The sequence below is a fragment of the Coccinella septempunctata genome, chromosome X (assembly GCF_907165205.1).
Source record: "Coccinella septempunctata chromosome X, icCocSept1.1, whole genome shotgun sequence".
Taxonomy (NCBI): domain Eukaryota; kingdom Metazoa; phylum Arthropoda; class Insecta; order Coleoptera; family Coccinellidae; genus Coccinella; species Coccinella septempunctata.
In genome coordinates, this window is record NC_058198.1 from 6,861,359 (window position 1) to 6,874,547 (window position 13,189).

A 13,189-nucleotide genomic window follows, 5' to 3' on the forward strand; every position below is an offset into this window, starting at 1 on the left:
GGGTTTCTTCATCGAACGAAATTAACATCGAGTTTTATAATGAGAATATTTCGTCGACACAAGTTCCAGAGCACCTCTATTCTTGTTTCATTAATTTTTTTGTATCTGTTGAATCAATAACAAGCTCATTGTTAACGCACTTTCAGAATGGGTAGTAATATCACTTTATAATTATTATTTAAAGAAAATACAATTTTATCCTGAGTTTCACAATATAACTGTTATACATGCAGAAAGACTTCCTTGATAATACAAAATTGGCAAGTTAAGTGGAAAGAATTCCACTTTTTGCACATATTTTATATGACATCACCATGTTGATAAATATTTACTTCCACTCGTGTGAATTAATTTTAAGGAAAGCCTTTCTTTCCCCTTTTGGAAATGGGGTATTTTCTTCAAATGTTGAAAATATATTCAGCATTGTACGTTCAATGAGGAGCTCATTGGGGAGTTTGATCATATGTTAGTTATTGTCGGGGTAAAACAACCATACAAAATTCCAATTCCTAGTCGATAAGATTAATCACAATATCAGTTTCACATTTATTATAGAATGTTAATATTATACAAATAAGCTATTGTCATCATAGGAATCCACTGCTTTTTTAACTATATTGTCAACTTAGTCATTTATTATTCGATCAAAAATACTTAATGAATTTCTCTTTTCATTTCAATGTTGAAAAAATATTTTTATGTGACTTAGTAACCACTCGTTAGAGAGCTTTTTCGAGTGGTTTTTGAGGAATGTCGATAGGGTGAAGATGATATGATTTCAGTCAACATCGGAAGAGTTAATATCTATTTTGAGTACGTTTCCAGAAAGTGATACATCTCTGAATCTCAATTTGTGTGGCCTGTTCTTTGAATATTTGAAAACTTCGCTGTAGATTTTTAGCAGCATATGATTGTTGGAGTGATATTTCCACTTGGAAATCCTTCATATTATCGCTCAATCTTTCTGGGAATGGAAAAATCGAGGAATTCTTATACTACCTTTGGCTATGGAAAACAGATTACATGAAAACTCGAAGTGATGCTAATTTTACAAGTTCGAGCGTGAAATTGACACAAATTTATATGCTGCTAAATAACTTTTCAATCAAGTTAGTAACCTATGTATTGTCACGTCACAAATGTATCGCAAAAATGTGAATATTATTAACCTTTGTATCTGATGCGAGCCAAAAGTGTGAAAAAACTTAATATTTCCTTCTGAGCGACAGGCTATGTCCAAAAAAAAATATTTGGAACGTTGTGGAGTTTAACCGGTGGTAGAGACATCTAATTTGAACAGATATACAGGGGGTCTCAAGTGAAATCCTCATCCCTATCAAACGATGGGGAAAATGAAGGGATTTAAAAATTCCAGCTCTGATCTTATCTTGATATCCCTGTGAGTCTGCATAAATTAGATGGCTGTATCACTTGGTAGGAGTGTTGTTCTTTCAAATTTGAAATCTTGGTTCATGTTTAATTCACACTCTTTACTCGCATTAAAGTATACGTCTTTGCACTCTGCCGATGGAAACAATTTTTTCTTCAATCGTCGTTTCTGATGGATTCTTTTTCTCTCTCGGTTATGATGGTGGGAAGACATGATGATATGAACCCGGTCGTCCAGGTTTTCGAATGCAAGGAAGACTTCGAATAATGCCGATTTCTCTACCAAACACAAATTCAACAAATAATATCGAATTTAAATTCAATTTCATCATGGCCTATATACACATAGACCTGTAACATGTGATCAATACAAAAATAACAAAAGTACAACAATATTTGGTCGATGGGGGTGATCCGTTCTTCAGCAAATGTATCCATGCTGGAGATTTGCTCACTGTTGTTTGTGAGGAATCGCCAGGGGATGCTGTCCTGATTTCTGGTGTCATAACGGTGGTGAACTCCGGCTGTTCCTCAGTCTGGTCCGACTCTTTTCGCCTGGGAGCTTTGTACTTTTTCGGTTTCTCTTTGTGAGGCGTCTTCCTCGGTTTCGTTTCTACGTATCTGGGGGTTGTTGTGCTGGTCGTTTTCACTGCTAAATGTAACTCTGCGGAAGAAATAGACACGTACAGGTATTTCCATAAACATTCAAGTGAGTAAACTGACGTGACACGCTGCAACACAAAACTCCAATTTTCTACTTGAAAACTAGATGAGCTAGGGTGTCCTGAAATCTCTAGCAACCAATCTGTGGACACTTCGAGTTTGACTGGAATTTATCACCCTGATCCCGAATCTACATTACGATGTTGTCAGGAAAATTAAGACCAGGAGAACAGAGCAGTTTTTGTAATTTTGTAATTTTGACTGGAAATTCGAATAGCTCTTCTGATCATTGGATAATTTTCCAATTCTATTTGTATGTAATTGAGCTGACTTTCTTTCAGATGGTCGCCAATTCAAAGGGCTACAGCCCCAAGAAAATTTTAAATCTGAAAAAATATCATCGGCATCAAAGCCTTCAAAAAAATAGGAATATAACTTTTTGAATAGGAAGGTAACATTGGCTAGCCTATAGATTTTATCGGTTCTTTGGGTTTGATGGAGCCATTGTCTTTCTCGACAAGCGTGCAATTTTGTCTGTGGCCAGAAACGTCTACAAGTTTCCATTTTGGTCCAGACGCACAAAGTGCCCATGGGTTTTCCGATGGAAAAATTCGAAATACCGCGGCATGGCAAACACGAAATAATTGTAAATATCAACGCAAATTTTTTTTCCAATTTGTCCCTTATTTTTCGTGTCGCGGAATTATTGAAACCTTCCATTTCGGTTGTGTGCGAGCGTTGTTGATTGGAATCCATGCAACGTGTCTGAATAGGCTCACAGATTGGTTTGAACCATGTAGAAGTTGATTTCTGTGTTGAAATACCCACATAGCAATAGGTTTTCATTATGGAGAAAAATTTTTTCATTCTGAGTCGAAGATCACGCGGATAGGCATGATTTCTCAGAGTGACACACGAGCTAAAAATGAGATCTTTCGGTGAAGCAATTCAAAAGGAAGATTCATACTGAAATGAATATTAAAATTGACATGCTGAGACTGAAATCTCAAAAACATGGAAGAATTTCGAACGAACCATCAAAATATGCTGAATTTTTTAAATCATGAAGAGTTTTTGATGGATTTTCTCTAGGACATTTTCAGGGACACGGATGATACTACTTCTCATCCTGCACAGTTTGAAATTTTGCAAAGAAAAAGTTGTAATTATGATGATGAACTTACCTTGCAGCCTGACCACACCATCAGCTTTCCCTAAAGCATTAGATGAGGTACATATATAGCCCCCAAAGTCCCTCTTCTCTAGAAATTTTATTGTCAGATTCATCAGAAGCGAGTACTCATTCAGAGGAGATTCACTCATTTCATATTTGTCATTTGGAAGTAGCTTTTCTCCTGCAACAAACCTCAATATTGAGTCCTGAAATCTCATTTACAAGAATATACAGGGTGTTTTCAAAGGTGAAGCTTTTTTTCGACAGAACTCATCAAAATAAGTCTTTTCACCAATATCTATGTCTATATAAAATATCCAAGATGGCTGAGATAAAACCCCTACGAATTCGACAGATTAAATTGAATTTCAAGTACGGATCTGTGAAGGGTGACTCCGGCTTCGGAAAAACGAAACAAAACATAAACATATGTCTGGACAATGAATGGTTCAGTAACAAGTTCATCGGGTTAGATGCATCAGGTCACTTTTGAGAGAATCATAATTGTTGTATCGTGCAATTAAGGGTGAAAAAAAATGTTGAAAATCGAGCCAGTTTCTCGATAGTGCTTATGTTAGTTATGTTGAAAAAGTGCTATGATGTTTCCCCATTTCATCCCATTTTTACGACGATTGTTGGAATGTTTGAACAAGAAGATTGTGATGAGCATTTTGAAAAAATTCGTGAATAATTTAGACGAATTTTATTGGTGAGATTTTGAAGTAATATTCTTTTTTTCACACTTGTGTCCTAAATCTCTTCTGTCAGTTGTTATCGAAATGAATCATTTCATAAAATCGTGTGAGTTACTAAAAAATAATGAGAAAAATTCGGCAATCCTAAGTTTCCATTTTCATTACAACGTGCCAATATCCTAAACGAAACACATGGTCTAATCGATAAGTTTTTTCTATTGCTTGGCGATAATTCAGCTAACTAACGGTCTAGGGTCGTATTAGGATATATTTCAGTAATCATTTTAATATTTATTTTCACTTTGTCATTTTGAAAGTTTTGATTTTTGGTGAAACGCTTCATTTTGACCAGTTCTACCTCATGTTAGAAAAAAGCCTCACCTTTAAATACTGCGCTCTCCTCAATGTAAGATGATGTTATACAGCGTGTCCCAGATTCGTTCATTTTCGAATTAGTTGATGTATGTTAAATATCTTTTCAACAATAAGGAATGAAAATTTGATATTTGGTACGCAAGTTCAACTTGATATAGCCTTCAAGAAAACGAGTCAGGCAAAAATAACCAGTTTTTTATTGAATTTTCGAATTATTCCCAAGGCATTTAGAGTAAACTCAAGAAGTTGAAAATATGGAGGATTAAACACCCATCGCAAACTGCGGAGATGTTAATAGAAAACCTGATGAACAGGGACGAGGGTTAAATGAAGCCGTTATTCAAAATATGCACAATAAACACACGGGCCGAATGAAGAACGCATTGTATCAAAAATGCGCATATTCGCTACAGGGAAGAACAGTTGGCAGGGGGGAAGTTATTATCTTAGACCCTCACTATCAAGAGGTCGGAGGGAATTTTCGAAAACAAATGATCTGCTTCGTGCTTTTATTCGGAACTAAACGGTTCATGAATTTCAATCCTCACCTGCTTTCAATACACTTTGCATACTGAGTAGGAAAACTGTCTTTCAGCTGAATCGAATTTTCGTTTCTGAAACAACGCTCCGAAAAATGCTGCGTTACAATAAATTGGGGAGACGGTGTTTCGTCTTTTGCACAAAAAATGCACGAATCATGGATTGACATGATGTAGTGCCATATTATATTGATGCAATACCTTTGGAGCCGTTTCGAATAAAAATTGTCTCGCCTTCAGAATATACGACTATATTACATTATTGCATGTCGGAGGAATATTCGGGAAAATAATCATTCAAATATTTTTTATATTTCACTTTCATAAGAGGGTATAAAAGTGTCAAATGATTTCTCATATCAGCATTCAGATTTATAACTGCTTATAAATGCTAATCCTTCTGTATTTTAAATAGCAACTGTATCAGTTATTATATAATTAGAGAATAGTTAGGGTGATATCTCACAGGAAACCGCCACTACTACTAGTTTCATCATTTCCTTCAATCCTGGAAATAACTATTTATCTATTTCAGATTTTGCCATGGAATTTAAAAGATTCAAATGGAATAAGTATTGTTCAACCTTAACTACAGTGCAGACTGTTCGTGATCCCTGTATTTCTGCATGTTCTTCGCATTATACGTCTCGAATCAAAAAACTGTATCTGCTCGTAAATTTTGGAATTCTGGGTTTGCGAGTATGGTTAAAAAAATCAAGTTCTTAAAATGTGGCCATGATGATCGAAAATTTGAGATATATCCTGAAAAGTCCTTCAAACTTCCTTCGAATATTCGCCGAATTCAAAACAAAAGGATCTCGTAATGTAAGCCTTGGATCGTTCATAAATCTGATTCATTTCCGTTCAAAGTCCCGATAAAGTGATGCAATTAATATAGACCTTGTATCAATTTGTGACAGGTTACTTTATCACAGCGGGAACAACACAACCGATACTGTGAAATAGCTATCATACATGTACATGAAATATCCCACAATGGAGGCTTTATCGATCTCATTTAGGGTTGATAAATGGCCTAATGAAAAGGTAGAATTGTTTCAGGATGAACTTTCTACGGAGAATTCGGATCATTCTCGTATTTGGGGTTGGCGGGCTGGACACATACAGGGTGTAACATTGAAATACTGTTATATGGTTCCGAACAGATAATAGCAAAAAATTTGAACATTTTCTAATCGTTTTTGAACTGAAAGTTTAGATCAAACATGCAATCGCATATTTTTTTAGTTTTCATTTAAAGAAGAATTTGGTATATTAGTTGAAAAAAATAATGTTCTCATTATTCGAAATTTTTTTTCTATTTAGTGGCGAGACATCTTATTACAAAGTGGCGAATACGCCTTTGAAACTTTAATCTCCACTGATATTTTCAAAGTTTACGTTCTGAAACATGCAGAATTCAAAGAGGGATGAAAAATTAGTTTTGCAGATTCTTTATAGTGATTTACCGAAGAAAACACGATGAAATTGGACACAAAACCAAGTAAAATTAGACGAAAAGCAAACGAAATTGCGTCTTTTTTGCTATTGCCCACGAAAAAGAATCAATTTCAGGTAAACTTCTGTTTGATCAAAAATAAATTGGTAGCTTGTCGTATCCACATGTTGTCCCAAATGTTTGAATAGCATCATCGATCTCTTATAAAGTAGAATTATAGAAATTTCATATCATTCAATACATGGACCAGTGTTTGCTTTGCTGTTCTCAATAATAGGTCTTCGTGTTGAACTTTCTAACAAGAAATTTTCGCTGAGTTCTGAAGACAACAAAAGAAGACACAAAAATTAACTTTTATATTAGTTTTTAATTCCAAAATAAATATTAAACTGATTCTGAAGAAGATTCTTGCAAATTTATGTGATTCTCTTGTTCGAAGATTTCTTGACATCAATGTCAAGCAGCAGAGTAACGAAAGTAATAACAAGATGTATTTGAATTGATATCTATCTATTCTGAAAATTAATTACAACCAGTTTTCTGAGAAGAACCGTGTAAAATTCATTTGATTTTCTTGTTAATATGTGTCATATACCAGAAGTGAAATGTTTGAATTAAAAGACAGGGATTCCTTATTGAAAGTTTATAGAGAACTGATCACAGTTTTGTTCTGACAAATGAGCATGTTGGTGTTTCAGACTATGAACATACTCTCTCTATTTGGCTCATTATTTTACACCCTTCTTCAACACTCTTATTCTTCACTTCCTCCAAATGAAAAAAATTCATAACTGGAATCCTAACTGCATAAAACCTATATGTATAAGGTGAAATTTACGTTTCAAAGTACTTACCATTGTCTCTCATCCAGTGGTTCATTGCTTTGGGAGAGGCTTCCACATAACATTGAATTAACACATCGCTAGTCACTGGTGCTGCAACAAGCTGATTAGACACCCTTATCATAGGATGAACTGAAAAAATTCAAAGTTTCATGTCATTCATTGAAAATTATGATCTATCGTCATCGAAGTTGTATAGGGGAATTTGTGGAATTGTAGCTCTGCAAATTTTAGATACTTTCGAGAAAGATGGGTTAAAATAGCAGTTTTGAGAACTGCCAATTTCCGTTCAACATTCACTGGGAGCTTAGAAGAGTTTTTCTCTTCAATTCTGATTCATTGGAGTGGTTAGGGCTGAAATACTTCGAATACATTAGAAGTGATGAAACTTGGTGTACTATTGGAAGAGTTTCTTATTTTTTTATATCCTACGGTTTCGAAACCTAAATTTCAAAACAAATTTTCTTCTAATTTTGATTTTAAACATATAACTTATAATACTATAATCTGAGTATTTGTCAGTACGTGGTCAATCACCAGTTTCAATATTATAGATGGTTTACCTGTATATTTTCGATCCTGCAGAGGATGTGGTCATTCATATAATCTCTTTGAAGTCAGCGACTGCATAAAAACGGTAATATAAAAAATCTGAGAGTTCACGGTTAGCAAAACAGGCCCGTGGGTTTTTAAATCTTCCGAACAATTTCCGCCACATATGCGGAAATTCCAAAGTAAAACGTGGAAAATATCTGAGATAAAAGTAATTTAAATGTAGGTGGGGAGCGGCCATTTGCCAGGCAAGTAAGCGAATAAAGTGAATAAATAGGGATGTAGCGCATTTAAATTATAAGGCAGAGCGTAATTCCACAAATTTATTTGCCGAAGGTTTTGGTATAATCGTAATAAGGCGATCGGGTTCAGGTTAATTGTTTTGCAGGCAGGTAACTTACAGTGAACCCGTACAGCGAACCGCTTGCTGACTGATGGAGGAATACCATTGCTCGCTATACACAGATAGGCCCCCATATCCGTCCGCTGTACATTTGTTAACGTCAGCACTTCACCATCGAATGATCGCAGAACTGAAAATAAATTAATTCACATTTTAAATTCATCAGAATATAGCTTTCAGTCACCCCCATAGTCAACCCATACAGTGAAACAAATCTTTTGAGGGTTTCAAGGCATGGCAATTCGTGAGCTGGTCATTTTCTGGTTCAATTCTGCCACACTACTCTTCAGCCCCTAATGTACCTCAAGCAGGAGCCCAAGTGAATGACCAAAAGATACATAGAGATTAATGGTGCTCGCAGTACTTCGCAGTTGTGTGGAAAACTTGGGGATGTTACCCAAAAATATCCCGAAGGATGTACGTCACGATTATAAGGACAGTAATCATTTATGAGGCAATAGTCTGGCAAGCCTAGGAAAGTCAGAAATAATCAATAAATCACTTGTGCTATGGGGACGTGAGCAACTTGGGAACTGAAGATTATTACAGATCTCACACCTGTTCATCTTGAGATAGATAGAGGGACAGAAACCCAACGAATTAGCCAATAGTAACAAGGTCTGTTCATCTGAGTTCCCCGTCACTGAGAAATCAAAGGAGATGCAGGATACAACTGTCAGGAACACACTATCACATATCTAAGAAATATCTGGTCTTAGCAAAAATAGGAAATTGTCACCTCAAGGAGCACCTAATGCGAATTGGTCTAGAAGAAACTGACTGCTGATCCTGTGAGGACAAGGAAAAAACCGGAAAAGAATAACTCTGGAGCAACCTGGAAACTGGAACACTCCAAAAATCTGAGAAGTTTGAAACTGCGAGACATAAGTCTACGAAAAATCTGGAAACCACCAATTCACTTTAGTAACCACTTAATAGAATAGATTTAGCAGAAACAGACGAGTGCATATTCTGTGGGGAGGAGGATGAAATTCCAGATCACCTGGTGCAGAAAGAATCGCCATTGCTTGCCAACTTCTCTTCCAATGCTTTGAAAGAGGAACTTGCAGGAGGAGTAGGTAACCTCCTTGAGTTCATTAGTCCCAGTGCAATGCAACTCCCTTTAAAATCTAGAATTTAGAGTTGTGCAGAGTTTATAACAACATATTGCCAGTGTTCCGTGCCAATCTGGTCGCAGTTGGTATGAGTTCTCTCAACATTCTTCATAAAATATTAGTATTCATCGAATTATCTATAAATTTCTTCCATTTTTTAGCCAATTTTTTTTATATTCATTTGAATCTGGCCCAGGACATAAAAACTTCAACATCTTGGAAGATTACCACATTACTAGATAGTAGCGAAAATATTCCAAAAATCCTACGATGAATCTTGTGAGTAATATTTGTATAATGATCAAAACTGTAGGATTGTTTTTCTTGGTGTTCCAACTGAATATTCAAGCGGTGTATATTGTCAGTTGGAGAAAACCACTGCTCTTCCCCCAACTCTATACAGCGTTTCCAATTTGTTTTACCTGAGACTGAACTGCCTGATGGGGTATTCGCATTCAACGAATAAAATACATAGCCGTTCATTTTCTGCGTTTCGTTCTGTAACTTTATCAATTGAAATGAATGACTGTGCATTGAGCAGGGAAACCGTCACATTTATCAACATCATTTGAAGCGATAGTAATTAATTTGCACTCTTCAAATATAATTACTTATTCCTCTGTACCTTGCCATTCGTAACAGGGAGAAAAGTTGTATTACTCCAATGTTGAAATACTGAACTACTTCGTTAGTGGGGTGGTAATCGTTTGCGAATGCATGTATCGATAGCAGCTAATATTAAACCCACTAAAACACCTGTTTGAAATGATTGTTAATCTTTCCCTTGATTGGTTTTTTCTCATATTTCAATCGATTACTTTCCTAACCCTAAGACATACATGAAAATTTGAATTAACTTATTTCAGGGTGCTCTGTTTTTATGTTACTCAGTATAGCTGTTATTCAACACATGATATCAATTCAATTCGGACTTGTCTAAGTCACAATTGAACCTCAAAATATAAAAATTCCACCCTTGGTTCCATAGGCAGGATTATTCAACGAGGAGATGACAAAACAAGCTTGAATGGTTGAAATAACACTGTGGTTTCTCGACTGTCTCATTATGAAATCAACTCACCCAAGAAAAGATAATTCCTGTACAAAATGATTTGGCTCCGCTACACCTCAACACGTTATTTCTCCCTATCTGACTATCCAAAAGGCCCACAATGCATTGTCTATACGATCTATCCTCATTCATCAACTCAACACAAACTTTCGTGAACAACGTTATTACAAGTTTATAGCTATCGGAGTTTCAGAAATTGAGAGGTTCATGCTCTACTATGATGAAACTGCCATGTTTGAGGAAATGAAGGGCATAACTAATAGAGTAGAATATTGTCTTGGACAATCACAAAAAGCCTCTCTGCGCCTATCAAGTGGGTAGGACCACTTAATTGACCTCATAAAAACTTCCCCTCAGAGAGAGTGGCAGATTATTTGCAGGGCCAAGTGTAGGCTACTAGAACTAATCTGAATTCTTAACAGCAGTTCATCAAAGTACAAATGTCGAAGAAAATTGTCTGAATCAAACCATTTTGATTGAATCAATAACGAAACGAAATTCAAGAAGGGTAATTCCTGAATGTGATTCATAAAGTGCAAAATGGTAGATGGAAAAGAAGATATCTTCAAATATGTTTTCTGGTTATCGAATGACTTCAATCCAAAATATCTAGGAATTAATAGCTTGGAAAATTTGCGTCTGAAATTGAAAACTAGGAATTATATCCTTCATTAACTAGCTGGTGCCCAGATTTTCTTTTTCTTCGAGGAAAGGATCAATTTTTAAAATTTCTAATGCTCTTTATGAAATTATTAATATTCAAAATATTGAAAGAACTGATCCAATGAGAAAAATTCTCTATAAAGGTTTAGTGGAAGAATAAGGAAATATAACCTTCAACCCTCAGCTTTGTTCCTCATATACAAAGAGTCATTTGTAAATTGAGCCTCCCATGATTTCAAGTTATTGAATCGAGCTTAGGACCAATTTATTCCCAATGAGGATCTCAACAAAATAAGCCGCTTATAAGTTCTAACTGACCTTCTATAAACAGGGAAAATCCTGTGTCAAACGACTTGTATGGAAATTCTGAACATATTGTTTCCTTGACCAGTGGTGCCGTTGGCAGGTCATTTGCTATCCCCAAGATAAATGAGTTTTCAATCGTTTCTTTATTTCGTTTTCAGAAACATCGATGCCCTAGGGAGCTGAGACAAATGAGAAAATCTCTAGCTGCTGTTAATAATTGAACTTTCCGTTCTATTTCTCAAGAAGTATTTCAACGTAACTCATCAATACGTTTCCGCTTGGGAAGTTCAATCAAAATTGGGACAAATATGTTCTTGACTCAATTAAAGTCAGTCAACGTAACACAATAGCAGCATATAAGAGTATTATACTAACTCAATAAAAAAACACATGCTATGATGCTTATTCTACACTGAACCAACCAAAGGAGTTAACGATTGATTGATTCTTTATTGCTATACATTTGATGGTATGCTAAGGTTGTCGTTCTTGAGAAATATGGGTCCGTCAGTATCACTTCTTTTGAACGATGCTTAGCACCAATTTCGAAGAATTAAAATTTTAATAGTTTAGTTCTCTTTCCTCTCGTCTTATGGCTCTTGTTTCTGATGTACGAATTATGATGAGCTCGCCTATTGCGTCTGTGGAATCCTAAAAATATGATAATATGTTGACACTGTTGTGGCTCCACTGTTTCATTCCAATAACCCATTATGGAAATTGTGGGGATGCCTTACTCTGAGGGCCCTAGAGGCCAAACGTTTAGACCTAGGCAATCCGCCCCTAATCGTTTTAATCAACACATTCCAGTCTACAGGCCCCTGGAATTTCAAGAAATTCCACTGCAACAGTTTTTCGATTTGTGAAAGTTACTCCTGTGTATGGTTCTCCCAAGATCCGACAAAAATTGCTCGACTTATTTATTCGTTAATTTAGTTCAATATACGTTGCACTGAGGATCCATTGGAGGTTGTTTGGGGAATTTATTTGGGAAATAACCGAATATAACTAGTATCGTAAAATCTGTTTTATATAGCCGAGCAATAAGTTCGTGGTCGGAATTGATTTTCTATTATCCAGGCACAATCGAACATTACTCGAACGACAAAACGAAATTTCGATGGAAATTAAATGAACATCTTTCGTACACCTCCACCGAACAGATAAGTCCAGACCTCTTCGGTATGGGGTGGATCGTTTGGAATAATTGCTCACTCGATCACACCTGGTGGAGAATTTTGTGCAATTTGTGGCGCTCTGTGATTGTTACCAATAAAAGCATAAAGAAGTCTTGTTATGGTCTTCGGAGAAGCGAACCATGCCGATAGCTACCTCCAATAAAGGGAAAACGTCACGAATTCCACAAAGGATTCATTGAAGACACCTGGAATAGTCACCAGAAGAATTCTTCCATAATCTTTCAGCCCCATCAATATTTGTCTCGAGAAGTAGGCATTTTGTTGTTGGAAAGTTGGAAATCCTTCGGTTTTGAATGTACAAGGTGTGAAAATATATTTCTGCATGTTTCGACATCATATCAAGAAAAAATTCTTCAGATTGACAATGAAAATCTGTTATTCAGAATATACATGGAGTACATATCTAACATTAACTTCTTCTCCTAGTATATTCTGCTTCTATGTATACATCAACGGTTGTCGTTGATGGGAACTGAATGGTTCAAGTTCAATAGATAACTGAATATTAAATGTCATTCAAGCAACCTGACTTGCTCCAGATTCCAGAAGGATCATATCATTCCCACCATAAGTTCGTTATACTGGCAAATTTATTGACCTGAATATTATTATACTGTATAAACATTACAGCATTCCTCGTTTGCATGGGACATCGCCTTGCTAGGCCCCAGTTTGTATAAACTTCTCTGCAAAAATATTTGTTCATCTATCCAGGATTGAACAGAATACAACGGTCTCAAGAT

At 35.8% G+C, this 13,189-nt stretch overlaps 1 protein-coding gene across 1 annotated transcript in view; it reads right to left on the reverse strand.

Moving 5' to 3' along the window:
* Positions 1–276: 276 nt before the first annotated feature.
* The window catches only part of LOC123322036 (lachesin-like), a 106,023-nt gene continuing 93,110 nt past the window's right edge, over positions 277–13,189 (reverse strand). Inside the window, exons 6-9 of the mRNA XM_044909860.1 lie at positions 8,090–8,221; positions 7,149–7,268; positions 3,237–3,407; positions 277–2,053 (exon numbers count right to left, since the gene is read on the reverse strand). Of these exons, the coding sequence (XP_044765795.1) occupies positions 1,725–2,053; positions 3,237–3,407; positions 7,149–7,268; positions 8,090–8,221 (752 nt within the window). The 3' untranslated portion in view covers positions 277–1,724. The remainder of the gene's footprint in view (positions 2,054–3,236; positions 3,408–7,148; positions 7,269–8,089; positions 8,222–13,189) is intronic.